Below are 19,053 nucleotides of genomic sequence, written 5' to 3'. Positions count from 1 at the left end.
TCTCTGGACAAAAACGCACATGAAATCCTACAGCATCACACCAGGCCAGAGGTTCAAATTCTGTAAAAATGAGCTTCTGGTAAAGGTTTCTAAGTCCTGTAAAAAATTTGTATAGCTTGTGAAAAAAAAAAAAAACAAAAACAAACACCCAAGGTATTCCTGCAGAGTTTGAAAAGAGCTGCAATACTGAAAGCTCCAAAAGGAAAATCAGCTTCACTGGTTTTTCCTCTCTAACCCAAAAACCCGTGAACAAACAGAGCCAGAACAGTACTGTGAGTTTTTCAGGTTTCAGTGTTATTTTACAGCTTTATTAATGCAGTGAGCATTTGCCACAGGGTTACACTGGAGATATCAGGATACAACACAGCCTTACTGATCAAACACATTTTGACTATATGATCATCAGCAGAAGTGACAATTTTAGGTTTAGATCACTGCAACTAAATTGGTTGTAAGAGAAATTTATCACTTGACACCAATGATCTGCATTTTTTACAGTCTTTGGTCACCAACAGCAACAGTGCAGACTCCATTCATCATTTCACATCTACTTGTTTTCAGCACAACTGAACCTCAAGACCCCATCCATGGAAGTCAAATAATTAAGACGTTTGTAGCCCCAAAAAAAATAGCAGATTGTTGTGAAAGAGCTCATTAACCAAGGGCTAAAAAGGCCCGTTTTCCCAGATATTCTGGCCCCTCTAACACGGCAGTGAGTTATTTCCCTGTTCCCATTCATGCCCTGCAATCCACAAGGAACACCAAGCACAAGGCTCTGCTCGGTGCCTGCTGGTGTTGTGAGAACACAGAGCTCACCCGCTGAGCAAACATCCCCAGGACTGGGGCTAAGTCATCATTAAGTTATTAAATTAAACAATAAAAGCAACTCAGAGGACCCAGGAAATTTACAGCTCCTATTAAAGACTTTCTTTTCTGTCATAATAAGCTTAATAGAATCATTCTGCTGAATAAGAAGGAATGAATTGCAGGATGTGCATTTGCACTTTTCACACCAGCGAAGAAATTCTGAGTGATGTAGCTCAAGTGAACCTACAGTGCCTTCCAGTCATATAAAAATGGATAGAGAAGGAATTTTTTTTTCCCAACAATATACAGAGGTCTGTTAGAGATTCATATTCACTGATGTTCTGGCTGAAACACCACAAGCTATACAGTCCAACCCACAGAAACCAGTACAATCTGGGGCACTAAAGGAAGCTGGAGCACACTGCTGCAGGCACTGAGATGTTCCTTCAGAGGGTATGTACAGGACAGATGTACAAACTGCAGGTTAAACTAAACAGTGTATTTCAGAGAGTTACAAATGGGCATTTATTCCACAACTTGGAGAGACCTTTCTAAGAGTATGGAAGTTGAAAAGTGGTATTTAATAGCATTGTGGTTGGCAAAGTTTCAGATATTTCTTAAAAAATGGATCTTCCTTGTTTTCTTAGATACCTCCAAAAAAAAAAAATTTCCAAGGCACTTTTGCACAGTCCAGTGGAGAAAATAATTTTGAGGACAAGTAGCTAGACAGGAAAGCTGTTAGCAAATGCAAAAAAATAAAGAAAACATGAACATTTTCCAAAAGTACTTTTATTGTCCTGAGCACTAGAACTGGAAAATCACACATACAATGCAAACTCTCAGGTCCATTTACAGTTCTAATAAACCAAAGCTTTAGAGTGGCCCAGACCCAGGAACTGCACAGCTTAAATGGTCCCAAAAGGTTTCCATGCTATGCATCATAAACGGTTCAGCCAAAATCTCCTTCAAAATGGGTTCATTTCAAAGACCTGGGCAAAACCTACCAACTTAATACTTGAGGTAAACAGAGCTGCACATTCTGGAAGTTGCTCACTGCTGAGCTGGTACTACCTTTTGACTCCCAGTGGGAATCTGCTGGCAAGCCCTTCGCCCGGGGCAATCCCTGTGACCAAAGCCACGTGCTGGTATTTCACTCACAGCAGCTGCACTGGCTAAGATGTTCTGGGGCAGGAGAATGCCACAGGATTAGTAAGGAAAGGGAAAATAAAGGTCACAGGGAGGAGAGAAAGGGACCAGAAACATGTCTGGAATAAAATAAAAGGCAAAAAGAGCAAAGAGCAGTGAAGACAGGGCAGGGTAAGGGCAGTACAGGAGGGTGCTGTACTGGAGCATGAGGCAAACTCGCACATCTGAAGGAGGTGAAATTTGAGGATGTATTAGCCAAAGGGATTAATAAAACCCCCATTTTCCTACTCCACAAAGAATTGGGAACTCTAACCACTGTATCAGAAAAACCATGAAGTAAAAAACAACTATGAGCTTCTGGCTTTGGATGCATTTACACAGCAAATAAAGGTTCAATTACAGCTTCAGCTGTATTTTCACTGTAACCCTTCTAGCTAACACCCTACAGACAGCCTTCAGTGCAATCTAGAGCTACAAGTACCATCCCCAGTGTCAGGATCATACAAAACTCAGGTCAGAAGGACTCCCTCTACTCCAGCCTCCTGCTGAAGAGACTCCATCATTTCACAGCGAGAACCCTGCCTGCCACACTGCAGCAAAGGGAGCAGCTCACAGCCTGGGAAGAGAGGAAAAATTGGATACTATTTCAACCCTCGTTTTCACTAACATACAGCTGCTTTATTGGAACAAAAAGTAAAACACCTCTCACTCAGTTTACGAGAAGGGAGAGTTTCTGTACCCCCAAAATCCCAGGCTGCACGTCTCTGGATCAATGACTAGTGTTACTACAGTCTGCTGTGGAAAAGCTCAGCCCCAGCCAAAGGCTCAGGGCCCATCTCCAACATATTTGCAGAGGCCCTGTAAGGAAAATCCTTCCACGAGGCCCCCGAGTGACAGCGCAGTGAAGCTGCTGTGCCAGCTCCCACTGCCCATCCTCCCACACCTCCGTGCCCACAGGACAGCACAAAGCAGCTATTCTGCAGCCTCACTGCAGAGGTGGGTCAGCTCCAGAGGGAATAAGCATCAGAAATGCAAGGAAGTTCACAAAAAAAGGGAGGAAAGTAAGTTTCGCTAAATGCAACACCCTACAGCCGAATTCCCACTCCTCCATCCTCTGTGGCTGAAGTTGGCCATTCCTTCACGCTCAGGGGCAACATCTATTCCCAGCCAGGTGTCCAAGCAAAACACAAGGAGTCAGACATGCTTGCTCCACACCTAACACGACAAACCCTCCCAAACCCAGGGGCTGGTTCAAAGCTACACATGCATTTACAAACACACATATATTAGCACTCCCTTCTGGCTTTTCCTGTCTGCTGGATCAGATCCAAACCCCAGCCTGGTGATGCCTACTGTAACTTTCTCTAAGAATTACAAATATCTTTGTGTCCCTCTGCTCACATCAGTCTCTGACAGTTTCTGATATCTCTTTCTCAAAGGCACAATTAGCAACTTAACATTTCCTGCTATTTGATAAGCGCTGACATACGAGGCATCCTCAAGTCTTCAGAGTGTGCAACTCCTTGCTCGCTTTCATACGCTCATGGTAAAAGTGAGCCACTGCCAGAGTCACTGATGCAGACACTGCCTAAAACCTGGAACACATATGAGGCACCAAAAGGAGAAACAGAGAGAGGGGAAACAACCAGCAAACCTTAGCAGGAGAGGTGGGCTGCTAATAAACCAAACCATCAGAATTGCAACAAAAACAATCAAGCCAATGGAGTGTCAGGATGAGAAACAGTGAGTCACGCTCCCATACAAAGGCACATTTCTTTGCTTTTGCATGACAACATTCTAAGTGTATCTTTTTCCTTTTTGCCAGCCAGAGGCATAAAACCACTCACAGACAGACCCAAGGTGTCCAAAATGTAAACATCTACAACAAAAATACACACTCGTGAAATGCAAACACTTCAGGAAGTTCTGATTACACTTAAGAGTAAACCAAGGCTTAAAGCAGAACAGTAACTTGTGTAACTGTTTAGGCATCCACCCACTATGGTAATCAACCACATTAACATGGACATTCTCAGATTTTAAAAGTTTGCACCTTTTTAAGTAGTACAGATACTGAATACAATGGAAATTATTTCCATCTTCAGATTCTCCACCAATTCTGACTTTTACCTTGACCTCAATTGCTGCAAGTACCCAGTTCTACCTAACATGCACCTATGACACTGGGAATCCTCCCCATGAAACACTGATTACCAAACACACAGCATTCTCTGGTGCTCCCTATAAATTTCATATAAAAGACAGTAAAGCCATCAGAACAATAATTTCAGAATAGTGTGACATCCAACACTTCTGGCACCAGTGGCTCCTTGCCTGTGTGCCCACATGTAAAACACGCACAGCCACACTTTTCCACTTTTCACAGCTTGCATACTCTGGTTGATGAAACCTAGTCGAGCCCTTTAAAAGTAAAAATGTCATGCAAAAGCAAATCCAAAGTTTGTGAATTCTGCTTACAAAGCACAACTTGGGCATTTTGTGCTGCTGAGTAAAGTAAACAGCGATTGCTTCGCATTACGAAAGGATTTCGTACGCCAGAAGCTCCAAGTCACCGTCATGTAAAACCCTTCTAAATGCTTTCTGCCACACTGTTTGCTGACTTCTTGGCGTTGCAGATGAACTGATGCATCTTCGGAAGTCAAGAGGGCTAAAGCAAACTGAAAAAATTCCTAACTTTACCAGAGAAGAACTTCATTCCTTACTGGGTACTGGTAATAAAGCTTAGTCTCCAAATTACCATTCTTTTCACCCCATATTCTTGATTTAGAAAAATGTTTCAGGGTTGCCTTATCAAAAGAATAATGCATGCCTGTTCACATGTAGTTTTTTTAGGACTGTTCCCAAAGGGCTTTTCTTAGCAAGGGTAAGGTATGCCCCACGTTGTTTCCATCTGCTTTCACTTCGTTCAGTCTTGACTGAAGTAAATCTCAGAATAACCACTTTTGGGTGTTGAACTTAGAACAAAGCTGGTGCAACTGTTCAGCCAACAGAGCCGTGTCACAAGACACGTACAGAACTTGCAGAAGTTCTGCTTTATGTTTACTGTGCATTCACTCATCTCCTTGTAACTATGACCTGTTTTGCGCTTGCAGCAAAACAAACACATAAAACCAGGGACAACCCAAGGCAAACACAGGAACAGCATTTCAGAAGACAGAGAAGGTAAAATGTGTAATTTTTAAAAGTTATTCTGTAGTGTTCCTCCTGCAGGTACAACTCACACAACTACTCAGTAGTACATGGTATTTCAGGGCTGTGACTGATGTCGGAACAGTAACACATGAGATGAAAGGCAGAGGCTGCCAGAGCAGCAGTGAGACATTGCTGTCCCATAGGCTCAATAAGCCTCAGTGGCACAGAAAGGAAAAGCTGGATTTTAGAAATGCCAAGAAGAATAAGTAAATGGGATTTCAGAGAGTCTGGAGCACAGTGGTGAAAAAGGAACTCTGTCAGGCACCCAGGATCCACAGAGATGGCACAGCAGATGGGAGGAAGGAACAGCCCCATACAGAGGAGCTCCTGTGAATTGAGCTGCCTTTTACAGCTGATTGCTCTTAACCTGGCCAAAAGGTTGAGATGGCAATTATACTGGGTTTGTACTTCCCTTATCTCCAGTACCAACGAAACTGAACTGATCATTGAAACTTTAATATTTTTTCAAAAAGTAAACAAATTTTTAAAAATTTAAAGCCGTACACATGCACACACAGTATAGCACTGGTGCCAGCACAGCTCCTTTATTGCAAGGACAGTGCAAATGCCACAATAAGCTCAAAGTCATACTTCATCGTCCTATTTCATCCCCTTCCATCAAGCTGTGTAACCACCCTGTGCTGACCTTTCAATAAAGCATGCACAGGGGAGCAGCACGAGCTGCAGTGAAGGACAAGAGCTGTCAATCACTGCTGACCCAGCACAGTAATGAATCCCAGTCTTCACAAAAGGGCTCTAATTTGCTTTTGAATGCAGCCCTGCTTAAGCAAAGAATTTTCTTGGTAAGGAATCAAATTCCTTAACCGAAAATAAACACACAGTGCATATTTGGGTAACACTCCTCAATTTTATTCTAAGTGCATCTGAACTATGCTAAGAAAGGATTCCTCACAACAAAAGAGAGACCTTGGACCTCCTGCAGCTTGGAAGAACCTACTTGACTCCCTGCTGCTTCAGCCTGACCACTGCTAGTGCCCATACCCTGGTTTAGATCTATGGGATGGTTTCAGTCCCATACTGCTCCAGACAGCTCCTGCAAGAGGGTGCTCCTGCAGTACAGCAGCTACAAGCACTGGCCATCAAACAGTCTCACCTTTCACCACATCAAAGCAGCAGCCAGGCACCCCACTCCTAGTAGCATTTTCTTCTAATAAAATATCACAGTCTTACAATACTGATCCATGAAACTAGAGCCTGATCACTGGAAAACACCTTACTACTACTGGTACTCACTCTAGCACAGATAAGTGCTCTGGAGGAGGCTACTGCTTGAAGCTGTAAAGCAAGCAGAAGGTTGGGATTGAAATAAATAACACCTGGCAACATGAGCCAGTTCTGTGCACCTCTTCAGCTTTGAGGAGTTCCTGCATTTCTACAGACATGAACATTGTACATTTTTGTCCTCCATCTTCCTGAATGAACAACATTTCTGTCAGCAAAACATCCACAGTGAGTCTGTAAACATCTCTAAAATCACAAAATTGATCCTTCCTATTTTCATACTCCAATGAATGGCCCGGAGCATGCTCAGCTGTTCATCCCAACTGCTCCACTACAGGTGGACAAACCCAAGGAACTGAATCCACATACTGTCTCCCAGGAACTGCCCAACAGGTCTGTGCAGCAGGATTCCCTAAGTGACTTTTCCACAGAGGTGGCAGCCTCTACATGGCCATTGGTAGCTGCTTCTCCACACTAACACGTGCTCCTGGTTTTGTATCCACCTCTGTTCCCACAGGTACCAGCAGCTCCCACAGAGTAACTGCACACAGCCAGTCCACCCAGGAATCTTGGTCTCTCCATGGGTCTTCCCAGAGTTGTGGGACTGTGTGAACTTTCTTTGTAATACAGTCCCAACATTTCTATTCTAACCTGAAATGTAACACAGGTGACAACTGCATAGACTCTGCTCATGCTTTTCAAAACATCCATCTGGGAAGAACTTGTCTCCTGTCCTGCCCTTTTACAGAAGAGGACATTGCATCACAGGACAGGCAGTGACAATCAGCTGCCACTGGAGAGGGACACTCCATTCCACACTACCAGCACTCCCTACCACCTCCCTGGCACCAGCTCTGGCACTTCTCTTGTCATCTCAGTGACGGATACGTGGTGACAAATAAAGACTTCAGGATTTTTTCCCCAGTACCCAGAAAAGCCAAGAAAAGATACAAAAAAACTGATGCCAGTTGCCAGAGGTGCTGCAGACCTTTCCCCAAGTGCAGATCCAGATCCTGTCGTAACTGCACACTTGAGTATGTTAAGGACATCCTTTAACACCAAAAATAACCCCAAAGCTACATCCCCAGAGAATGGCACAGGATATGGGGTAAGTCTGCATCAGGCATTGTGGGTCAGCCTGAGAGCAGGAAGGAAAGAACCAAGAAAGAGACTACAAATATTTTCAAGCTGTATCACAGCTGACATCTCTCCTTGCTCTTACAAAACACCACCATGCAGGATTCCACAGCCATGGCTACAAGGATTCTGTGACTTGCATATTCCAGGAATCCTAATGATTCTGGTTTTATGAAATCTGCTACAACCCTGTCAGAAGGTCACAGACAAACCCTGAGCTCTGCATCACACGAGCAGAATTTCACCACACTGGCTCTGCACATGGCCATGGAGTCTGAGCCCTACTTTGCCCTTTCCCAGTACCCTCAGTCTCCTTATCCTTTGAATCACCCGGTCAATGTGGTTTCAAGCTCTGCAAGTCAGAGACGAGCGCCAGGCTCAGCCAGGGTCACTCCAGCAGCAGTGCACCATGACAGCTCCTGCAGGACAACCTCCACCCAACTGCTCAGACATCATCTCATTTGTATTCTCGGCTGATCCTATCGAGCTCCAGTCAAAATCTGGCCCTACCCTGAACAAACAAAAAACTACGTAAGATAATAACCCTAAAATGCCACCAGCACTCCAGAGAGTCGCCCTTTCAATATTTTTATTGACAAGTCTGGAGGCAGCAGAAGAGGCAGAGGCAAAACACTTGACCTGCACATTGTTACCAAACATTACTGAAAATGACGAAGGGTGAGAGAGCTGCTTTATTTTGAAACACATAGTCTTAAACAGGTGCTAACAAAAGCAAAGGCTATTAATTCTCCATCAGGATTGAAACAGTATCTCATCACCAACATTAAGGCTTCAAAAACCATGCTATAACATTTCAGGTACCACCTGGTATAGATATTCAATTTACAGATGTCGTACACTTACATATGTTCTTCAGCAACAGTAACTTGAGCATTCTCTGGGCTGCACTGGGTCTGGTTTGGTTATATTAGATAACTGCACTGAACACACTGTCACCAACAGTCAAAAGCGCCATTAATCCCAGGGTTGTGCAGCAGTTCAGCACAATCCATCACCTCTCAAGTATCCTGGATCAGATGGCCTCTGATCCCAGGGCAATGCTCCCAATAGTGCTAAAAACCATAACGATCAAATAATTATTTATTAGAACTGCCTGCCTTATCTGTAATCCAGGAGAGCTGGGGAAAACTTACAGAGACAAAGTGTCACTGAAAAGACTATGATGTAAAATTCAGGTTGAGTTACTAAAATAATTTACTTTCTGTAAAATGCTTTTAAATATGACCCCACTACATATAAACTTGTTCTTAGAATCAGCTGCACAAATTTCAAGCATTTATGAAACAAATGAAAACCAACAGCAGCCACCTGATCTCACATGTTATCTGGATTTGTCTTTTCCAGCTCTGAGAGTGCAGTGGCTAACAGGAGTTGGATTACCATTTTCCTGCAAAGCAGACTATGTAAGTACCTAAAAGTGCTCCTGATTTCCCGTGTGAGACAATCTAAGGGCTAAATCCTGCCCTCTAGTGTACCTGTGGGTGGTGGTGCCCTTGGAACCTTCCCCACTTCCAGGCTGGGCAGAAAACAGCTGGGAGGGACAGGACAGTTCACTGCCCACTGGAGACATCTCGTGTTGCCTTGGCTCACCTTGGGAGTACACCTGCTGCTGGATCACACAGCTCTGGGGTGGGCAAGACTCACCAGGAACTGGGATACAGGAGTAGCAGACACAGTGAGAGATGAGAAGGCATCCTCCCATGAGCAGGAACATACAGGAACATGATGGTATTTCTATGATAAAAGAAGCAAAGGAAGCATATTCCCAATTTTTCACACGAGATCTCTGCTACTTCATCCCCTAAAGGCAGGTACATCCAGGAGCCAGGAGGAATTTCCATGCTATGCCACAAAGTACTTGGCAAAGCAGTTCAAGTCTGTGCAACAGATGAAAAGTAATGCAAAAAGAGTCTGTTTCCAGAAGGACTGAGATAGAAGCAACGTATTTGAGCATTTAGGGGCAGGCTTTTTTTTTAAACAAGTCACCTCTCACTTAGTGCTAAGATTTGGAAAAGATCTTGCCCTGTCAACAGCTCTGGCCGTGTCAGTGGGACACCAAAATGGGGAAGAAGATAATCCAAGTCCCAAACAACTTAGCTATGAAAGGTAAACACCAGGTCCTGAACCTTCATATGAAAACACCTCCTGACATTTGCTCAGCTTGGGGATCACCATGAGTTTTCTCCCATTGCATGATCAGTGGTCAGATTTCCATCTTCTTCACTGAGTTGCTCTAAAAGTCAGTCTTTACTTCAGCAGAGTCTTTCTACAACATTTACAGCATAACCATTTAAATGTTGTGAGAGAGACAAGTCCAAATCTTAATATTAACCACTGTTTATGAAAGGAACCTTCTTAAGAAATTTTCCTGGACCAGTATTACCCTATTTTACATTTTCTTCAGATATTTACGGAAGAGGAGAGAGGTACTGAGAAGGAAGGAGGTGTTTCATACATCTGCAGGGTTGACTGAGCTCACAGAGCTGAATCCTTTCCAAGTGAGAGGCTGGAGCCTTGTCACCTCATTAAGGAATGGACAAGAATGGCTCAGGATGCCTTGGATACTGTCTTGGGTTATGCTCATCATGAAACAAAGCTGCTTAAGAAATTATGGAAATACATAAATGCCAACCATTCCTCATTTAGGAAAACTCTGAAAGGAACAAGCTGCGCTACTAGACATGTTCTAAATGTATGGATAAGTGTTCCCTTTCCATTCTCCAGGTTTTTCCCCCTCACCAGCACTGTAGCCTCTTTGAGGGAAACACCTCTGGAGAATTTCTAAGAGCCTTTCCAGAAACACTGGGTCCATTGTACAATTTCCAGAGCATAAATCAACAGTTGTTGATCAACAACAACAAACCAGCCATGATTTTGTTTTGCTTTAGACAACAAAACTCAGAAAGCGCCTTCTGTTTCTTGTTTGTCTGAAAGTACCTCTTCAAGGGAAAACACTCTGGATGGAGTCCCCAGAGTGTGTCCAAAGGGGCACTTCACTGGAGTCACGGCAGCACACGCGTCAGATGTGGCAATAATGGCCATGGAAGGCGCCCTGTCCTGGGTTTCAGCTGGGTGAATCATAGGATCCCAGTCCTCCAGCATTCTTAATTTCATTGATGACACAATTATGGGTAAATGAAGGTGAGTGGGGCAAATGTAAAACCATGCCATGACCTAAAGCGATGTGTATTGTGTATTTCAAATAGAGGCAGGAGAGGGGAGCTAAAAAGGACATGGATCATGGAAACTGTTTATAGTATTAAAACTTTGGTCTGAAACATAAGGAGACAGTAACTTGCCTTCTAAAATAAGAACTTCCTTTAAAAGTAAGAAGGATGATGTGCTACTGAAATGTTATTTTGTATAATTAATTCCTAAGAATAGCAGCAACCACAAGCATCTCTACTAAAGGGCCTTTAATTATTTCTAAACCAAATTGTGCAGACATTGTATTTCTTTTCTCAAAACCACCTTACAAAACCTTTTGCTTAACTAAGAAAATCACCCTGAACTACTCAAGGTGCATATTTTCATTGCTAATTTCTTTTTTAAAGTCCTCTCACATTGTCCAAGATTTATTGCCCTCTGCCATGCCAGGAATACCAGGAGATTTCACAGGGACTTCCACAGAGCAGCACTCAGCAGGTCAGAGTTGAGCAGAGTCGTGTGGAATGACGTATTTACAACGAGGATGCTAAGGATGTGAACCACGCAATGATGCTTCAGGCACCGATGATTCTCTGCTTCTCAGAACTAGGGTTCTTCCAGGAAAAAAATAGAAGAAGGAAGGAAGAAAAAGCAACAAGCCAAGAGCTGTCTGATAATGCAAAAATGAGAGAATTCACTACTAGGAAAGCACGAGATGTCAGTTGAAAATTTTGGTATTGATAAGGTTCAATAGGAAGAGAAAACACACATTCAGTGAACTCAAGAATGAAAAAAGTAGTATTAGTTTTCCTGAGAGAATAATAAAAAAAGGCAGGAAGGAAGAAATTATTATGGGGGAGCTCTATGATGAAAAAGGCAGCAGTGATAAATACCACCTCCACTCAGGGCAGCCTGGCCCAGCCAGGTGAGCACACAACAGCACACACCATTACCTGCTCTTTTCAAAAGCAAAGACAGGGAATGAGGCAAGATCCCAACAGCCATGGCAATGTCTTGGACTCAGCTTCAGCCTTGAATATCCTCCACTCAACATCACCTCCCTTTGCAGCACATTTCCATAGCTGCTTCTAGGGTGAGGTGACATGTCTGATGGTCTAATGAGATTTATTTCCTTTAAGGATTCCTGTTACAAGAATTCTTTGGAATTATTGGGTAAAACTAATTGTTTTGCAAAAGATGAATATCTGAAGTGGAAAGTAATATTAAGAATCTTTGGTCTGTCTCCTCGCTTCCTTTTGCTCCTAGTCCTTGGGTTTACCCCGGTCCCTGCATCCATCAGTCAGAGCACAGGTGCAGAGCAGATGAAGAATGCCAGTAAGGCATTTCACCTGCTCCTCATGCCAAGGGCCTGCAGGCAGGCCCTGCACACCGAGCACAGTAACAAATTCCCTCCAACCGGGAATCGCACTGGGACAATCTGACGCAGCAGTCCTTGTACCTGTGCTGATGGAAACGCCTCACAGGCGCATCAAAAACTCACCACTGCATCCACAAAACCTCCGTGCTGAATACTTCCAAAGTATTCTGAGCTCTGCAAAAGGCAATTTGTTTGTGGGACAAAAAGCAGCCTGTGTTGGTAACAGCAACCTGCCACACACTCCCTGAAAGCCTATGATCATTCAGTCCGTGGGCTGTGTTCCCAGCCCAGGAGCCTTTCCCTCCCTTCAAAAGATCAGGTACTGGAGGGACAACCTCCTGCTGCTGCTGGTATCCATACATTTTATCTGTATCATCATTAAGTTAAAAAAAACCAACGAAACAATGCAACATGTAACAGTTTAAGCCAGAGAGGTGTTCTAACAGCAGTTTGTTATAAAGCCTGCTTCCTTGGCCAGATTTACCCCTCAGTTCCTAAGAGTACCTGTGTGCCAAAAGTGCTTCTACTCATGAGCGCCTACCTGCACCGGGAAAAAGAACACCCTCCTCCCTACCTTAATGCATACAACGCATTCACCGCCGCCGTGTAGAGCCGCCAAGTACCATCAGACCTGGATAAGGGCCACGCAAACAAACCAGAGACCCCTTCAAGCCCGTAACAAAAACTGTGCACCTGACAAGCTCTGCACCCAGCAGGTTGAGCGCGGAGCCGCCAGCGAGGCTTTGCCCCAGGACACCCTGCGGGTGCCGGTGCGGGACCACCGGCTGCGGGATGCGAGTATGAATTAACTCGGTCTGCGTACTCGCGGGTATTCGCACAGGAGCATTCGGCACATTGACGGGCGCTTTCCAAGCACGGCTCGCTGCCGAAGCGCCGGCAGGGCGGGACGGCCGAGGCGCGGCCCCTCTCGCAGCCCCGCTGCCCGTGCGAGGAGTCGCCCGCCCGCCCCGGTGCCGCCCGCGGTGCTCCCGGGATAACTCACTGTGCGGGTCGCTCTTCTCGCGGACGCCGTCCACCTTCCCGTCGGGGTTGATGCGCAGGAAGAAGCCGCCGTTCTTGCAGTACAGGCGCTTGGGGTCCTTGAAGTGCCCCGGGGGAAAGGCGCCGCTGCCGCCGTCGTCGGGCAGCGTGGCGATGCCCCCCGCCGCCGCCGCCGCCGCCATGCGCCGGGCCCCGGCAGCTCCGCGCCGCGCCGGGCCCCCGCCGCCCCCCGCCGCCAGCGCCGGGCGGCCTCGGCCCCTGCCCCGGCCGTCCAGCCTCGCCTCGCCTCGCAAGCCCCGAGCCGCGCCGAGCTCCCGACACGTCCCGTCCCGGCCGGTCCGCGGGAGCTGCGCAACGGTGCTGCCGGCTCGGGAGAGCGGGAAGCAAGACAGGCGGCAGAGCCCAGCACGCCGGGAACGGGCTCCCCGCCGGCACCGGGCTGCCCCCGCCGCGCCCCGCCCCCGACCGCCCCCGCGCCGCGCCGGGGGCCGCTCCCTGCGCCGGCACCGCCGGGCCGGGCATCCCGGGGGACCGGGCAGGGGCGGCAGCGGGTCCCCGCGCCGAGGGACCCCGGCCAGGAGCGCGGGGCTCCGTCCGGCTGAGCATCGCTGCCGGCAGCGCTGGAAACGGGATGCTGCGAACATCGGACGGACATCTTTTCCTCTGGCCTTATAAAAAAAGTAACTGGTGAGTTGTTTTAGATCAGAAGAAACTGTGTGGCCTCTGCACCACACTAAATTGTTTAAATCACAATATGATGACACATGTGTTTAAAATAAATCCGTGGTAACCGTTTTGTTCCATTGCATTCACCAGAGACCAGTTCTCCTCCCATCCAACAGGAGCAAAGTGATAGCAAAAGGCAACAGGTGAAAATTCTGGTACAGGCCTTCCCCCTCTAGTAAAACAAATGTGCGGAGTTTATAAAGTATAGTGACCCATCAAATGCACTTCGCGCCTGAGGCTGATAACACAACAGGATGAAAAGGTTTGTTTCCCAAAACATGGTTGTGCCCCTTATCTCCTGTGTAACAGCAGGCTGGCTGCTCACGCCTGGAGCTTGGGAAGCTCTGTGGCTTCAAAGGCAGCACAAGCAGCCCTTGACAGTCCCAGGTGGGACTGCAAACACGGGGCTTTTCACAGAGCCAATATGCAGCAACCCACAGGAACAAACCAACGCCAAGGCAGACACAGCGTCCAGCTCACGCAGTTTGCAGTATTCACTTTGCTAACAAGTACGTCAAGGATATTTTGTTGCTGCTTAGCTTCCCTTCCCAGCTCTGACCTCTGGCAAGCCATAAATTTTAGTTCTTTACCAGAATCAGAGACAATTACGCTGCTCCCCACGCCCTCCTGATGAAGGGAGCAGGCAGAGCACGGCCCAGCCCAGGCACAGGTTCACCCCGTGTCAGCTGCTCCCCTCGGTGCCACAGGCACAGCCCGGGGCAGGCATCTGCTGCCAGATGGGCATTGCAGCCGGGCTACTCCGTGAGCATCCCCCTTCCCTAGGTCCCCCAGCCACCCCTCCACTTCAAACACTCTCTGCTCCTTCTCAAGGAAATCCCTCATTATCACTGTACCTGAGAGCTCTGGACGGTCACAGCCAACAGTGAAGACCCTTCTTGTTTCCTCTTGCTCCTCCCCTGCAACAGAAGCTCCATTCAGGGCATTTTGTGTCCTTGCACTATGGAGCTTTCTCGAGTCCTTGTGTCTTTCTTGGAAGGCAGATTAAGAGAAGATGAAGCTGAATTCAAGTAGATGAAGAGAAGGGGTGAAAATGTCATTTAAAAAACTCTAATAAGTTCTTTAAAAACAATCTCACAAAAAAACTTCCCTAAGACTAAACACCCATGGTTCCACTCAGCCACTCCTGGAACTTTACATTCCCTGCACGCACGGCAGCCCTCGCAGCTCTCAGCTGGATGCCCTGTCACAGCTGCAGAGTAGACACCACGCTTTACAGGCCACGCTCCTGGTATTTCTCAGTCCTTGGAGCCCTGATCTCCATGAGTGGGCCAAACCCAGTGGTGGCAGGGTAGGTATGGCAACCAGCCTAAATTCCTTATCAAATGATCCTTTTGAAAATCAGTAAAATCCAGTGCACCAATAAAATTGTGAGGCTTGAGAACTTTTTAAAAGCTTGTCACTGGGAATTGTGTACATGGGGCCTACAACCAAAAGATAACAGAGCTAAAATGAAAGTCCTAGTCCGTAAGCAATCTACACTCACCTCAAGATCTGCCAACCTTCTATATTTTTACATATTTTTTCCTTTCTCTTCTTCAAATGGAAAACACGCCTGTTTTCTTTTCTCCACTCTACTTTCTTCTGCAGTCCAGTCTCTTAATATGGTCATTAATATTGCTCTTGAACATTGACTAAAGCGATTCTGGCAGTAGCATTTTCCTTTCTTGTGGCCTCTTCCACCACCCTTCCTCAACTCAGATCTTCCACACAATCACACCCATATGGCTGCCTCCCCTCCACCCAGACCATCAATTATCCAACCCCTTCAAGTCTTCTCTTGGCCTGTGTAAGGCACTCCATGTCACAGTGCCTTAGAGCCCACCTTCCTGCTACTTCAAAAGAACCTCCTAGAGACCTCTTCTCTAACCTGTTCCATTTATCTGAACTGCTGCCATTCTCTGTTTGTCCTGCACTGTTCTGTAACCAGCTACAATTTTTAATGGAATTAGAGAACATCTCAAGCTGGAAGGGACCCTTAAGAATCATCTGAGTCCAATTTCCTGTTTCTCACAGGAATGCCTTACCTCTTACAAAGACAAAGCTGCTTTGTTCAGTGCTGCTCTCTAACACAGAGGTCATACTAAACACAAGGCATCATCTGCTCATCCAATCATCTCATTTATTCAATATATGATTCTTCAACTTCTAGAGACTCTCAGCAAGAACATCAGGGAAAAAACTCCAGAGTAAACACAATTCAAACCTAAATTATATTGTTAGTGTGATTACAGGAAAACCCTGAGAAATCCAAGAGTAATTTTTGAGATAATTTAAAAATAGGAGTAAGAAACTCCATCAGGTCCATCCATGAGTTTTTGGTTTTTAATCCAAAGGGCAACAACTTTCCTGCCTTTCCAGCAGTTACTACTGCAAATCCTGCCATATGATGAGCCCAGGAAATGTCAATCCCCTCTCATAAAAACTGCTTTTCAAAGGGTTTCGGCCATATGTCCTTGATAGTTTATCAGGATGACATCTCCAGTTTGCCCACACTGGAATGATTAAGGTAGTGTTTGAAAAGCACTCACTATAGAATTAAAATCAATCAAACAAACAAACAGCACCTCACTTTTGAAAAGCAAGTAGAACTCCAGGAAAGCAAAGACACCCAGGAATACTCAGGCTCATCCATCTTGCACCATGAGGACACTCAGCGGGTGGTTTGTGTCTCTGTGGCGGCAGGGAACGCGTCCAGCTGCTGGAAATGGAACATCAGCCCAGGCCTCACTCCACCACAGAGCTTCTCCACTCCCTGGGGCTCTTGGCTTCCCAGTCCCTCTCTTTGGTGCCTATCCAAGAAGCAATTAGCCAAAAAGAGATGGATGGGCTGTGCCCCTTCTGAAGCTGTTCCTGTGTTGTCTAGCACTCAGCTAACAGTGGAAAAAAATCATCCATCTCCTTTCTCCAGCACTGAATATTGACACCAAAGCTCTCCCACAAATTCTCACGCTCACTTGTTACAGGAAATGTAGAAACTTAAAGTACAGTAACTGCTTGAGTTTAAATTTGGGAGGGAGATTCCTGCCTTGTATGATGGAAGCAAACAGCCACAGATCTGGCTATAGCTGAATTTCCCTTCTAAATATTAGTTACTAGAGAAAGTAGCTTCAGTTTTTGCCCACCTGCTTTTGTAGGTGCAGTTTTGAGGCAAAGTTTCTCTGCTTGAAGTATATATGGATATTAAGTGCCTGGGAAAATCTACATGCATGGTCACTCTTTTAAAAACACCTGTAACACAAGTTCAGCTTTTCATTTTCCTTTCTGAAGACTTTAAGACCCTTCATCAATATTTCTTGTAAACAAAAGCTTATTTCTTCCCTCTTTTTTTTTTTTTCTTTTTCTGGTGCAAATAGTAGAAAGACATTACATCAACAATAGAAAAAAAATCTCCTCCCTATTACTAACCTCTTACAGTCTCCAATCCAGTTCAAAGGAGTACTTTATTCCTGTAAAGCACCAGTGGACACTTGTTTATGTCTTTCTAAATAAAATTTTCTCCATATATGCTTAATCTGATAATGCCACAGATGGCCAAAACTTTGTTTTGGGTTGTCTTTACGAATGTTGGAAACACAGCAGCCCAGCATGGCTGAAGATAAGAGAACAAACAATCCAGTGAGGTCTAAATTGGAAGTAAATCAAATTTTCTCTAGTCCAGAATAATTGCACTTGGAAAAAGATCTGAACTGTCTAGAAGCACTGGCAACTGTTGCAGGTCTAAGAGATGGAGCAGTGACCTCAGCTCATGAGAAATGAGAAATAATGTCTCAAGTACAAATATTTATGGGGGTTAGAGTTCAGAATTAGCAAAATCACCCCTCTCCTTCTCTCTAATGTACACACAAACACATATACACACCCTCTTTCTCTGTATCCACATCACAGAGAGCAATCCATCTAAATTAGCAAAATTACTCCACGCTAAGAAAAGAAACAATGTCAGTATAAAGATTGATGATATACATTTAAAAAAAATTTCAAAAATACTCTGCAATCAAACATCATGAACTCAAACAATTTCAGTTAATATTGGATTTCAAAGAAATCCAGACTTGTTGAGAGATTCCTTAATGGGAAGAAGCATAAAATCACATCTCTTTCTCATAGCATTGCATTGTAACATAAGATCATGGTTTAATTATTTATCTCTCCTGATCCCACGGCACTGGAAAGGTGGCAAAAAGTGTCTCAAAGTAACTTGGCCCCTGCTCAGGACTCAAGACACATTTTGTTGTATTGCTACAGGGTAAAGCAACTGTTTTTGTACTGGAAGTGCTTGAACACATGCTCAGAGATTAGAGGGAGATCTTTTTCCCTGTGTTGGGGGAAATCAGTGTTTGTGAGGCAGATACAGCCTGTGTGGTTGTTGTAATTTCAGAAACCCATTATCCCATTTGATCAGAGCACACACAGATTGTTAGGAAGCAGATCTTCACACAAGCACAGAATAGTTAAGGTTGGAAAGCTCAAGCACAGCTGCTTGCAACAAGTCTGCCTGCAATAATTTTAGCTCTAAATATTTCCACATCAACTACAAACCCCTTGCAAGTCAAAAATGTCTCTTTCACTGTCTCTCCTAGCAAGTGATCATGAAATAGTGGAAGTTTTGTTATAGATTTGTCTTTATCCTCTTTTAAATGAGATTCTTATACAGGTCATAGAATTACTTCCACATAGAATAACTTCCACATGGGCTAATTCTGGAGAATGTTACATTATTCACAGGACTGTAGCTGGAAATAGAAATATAGGTGGAAGTGAGGAAAATACTCTTTCCATTCCCTGGTATGTTATAGCACAAAGCCAAAGTAACCTCATGGAGGAATACAGCAAAGACAGACTATTCCCAAGGAACAGCAGTTACCACATCATGCAGCTTTCATCATGTCACACTGAAGGGCAAGGAGAGATGAGATCAGCGGGACATTACAAAGAAAAAAAATCATTTTACTACATCATGAATTTAATTTCTACCACTTGCACAACCAAAATCTTGCTCTGCGTCATTTCTGTAGGATGTATTAGCTGGCAGGTAGAAAACAGCAAGAATAAAGAGACAACCCCAAACCTCTCTCTTTTGGTAACAGTCTGTGCTGATAGTATTCCAGAAGGAATGTCACAACTCTCCCATTTGTTTTCTCTTTGTTTCAGGACTGTTTCCATGGATCCCCAAACCTAGGCCCCACTGAAGGATTCCCCAGAGCATAACACCC

At 45.1% G+C, this 19,053-nt stretch overlaps 1 protein-coding gene and 1 long non-coding RNA gene across 3 annotated transcripts in view; one reads left to right on the top strand and one right to left on the bottom strand.

The window, feature by feature from the left end:
- The window catches only part of FGF2 (fibroblast growth factor 2), a 22,861-nt gene extending 9,586 nt beyond the window's left edge, over positions 1-13,275 (bottom strand). The window contains exon 1 of the mRNA XM_063157076.1: positions 13,095-13,275. Coding sequence (XP_063013146.1) covers positions 13,095-13,275 — 181 coding nt within the window. The remainder of the gene's footprint in view (positions 1-13,094) is intronic.
- Positions 5,072-19,053, top strand: LOC134418588 (uncharacterized). 2 transcript variants are annotated; one of them, XR_010027817.1, is made up of 3 exons: positions 5,072-5,136; positions 8,911-8,969; positions 18,992-19,053. It is a non-coding gene; the product is annotated as an uncharacterized LOC134418588 (long non-coding RNA). The 2 variants fall into 2 exon arrangements; XR_010027818.1 differs by lacking the exon at positions 18,992-19,053 and adding an exon at positions 11,164-11,242 and having other exon boundaries at positions 5,120-5,136.

The sequence above is a fragment of the Melospiza melodia genome, chromosome 5 (genome assembly GCF_035770615.1).
Source record: "Melospiza melodia melodia isolate bMelMel2 chromosome 5, bMelMel2.pri, whole genome shotgun sequence".
NCBI lineage: Eukaryota > Metazoa > Chordata > Aves > Passeriformes > Passerellidae > Melospiza > Melospiza melodia.
This window is presented reverse-complemented; position numbering and strand designations above follow the sequence as displayed.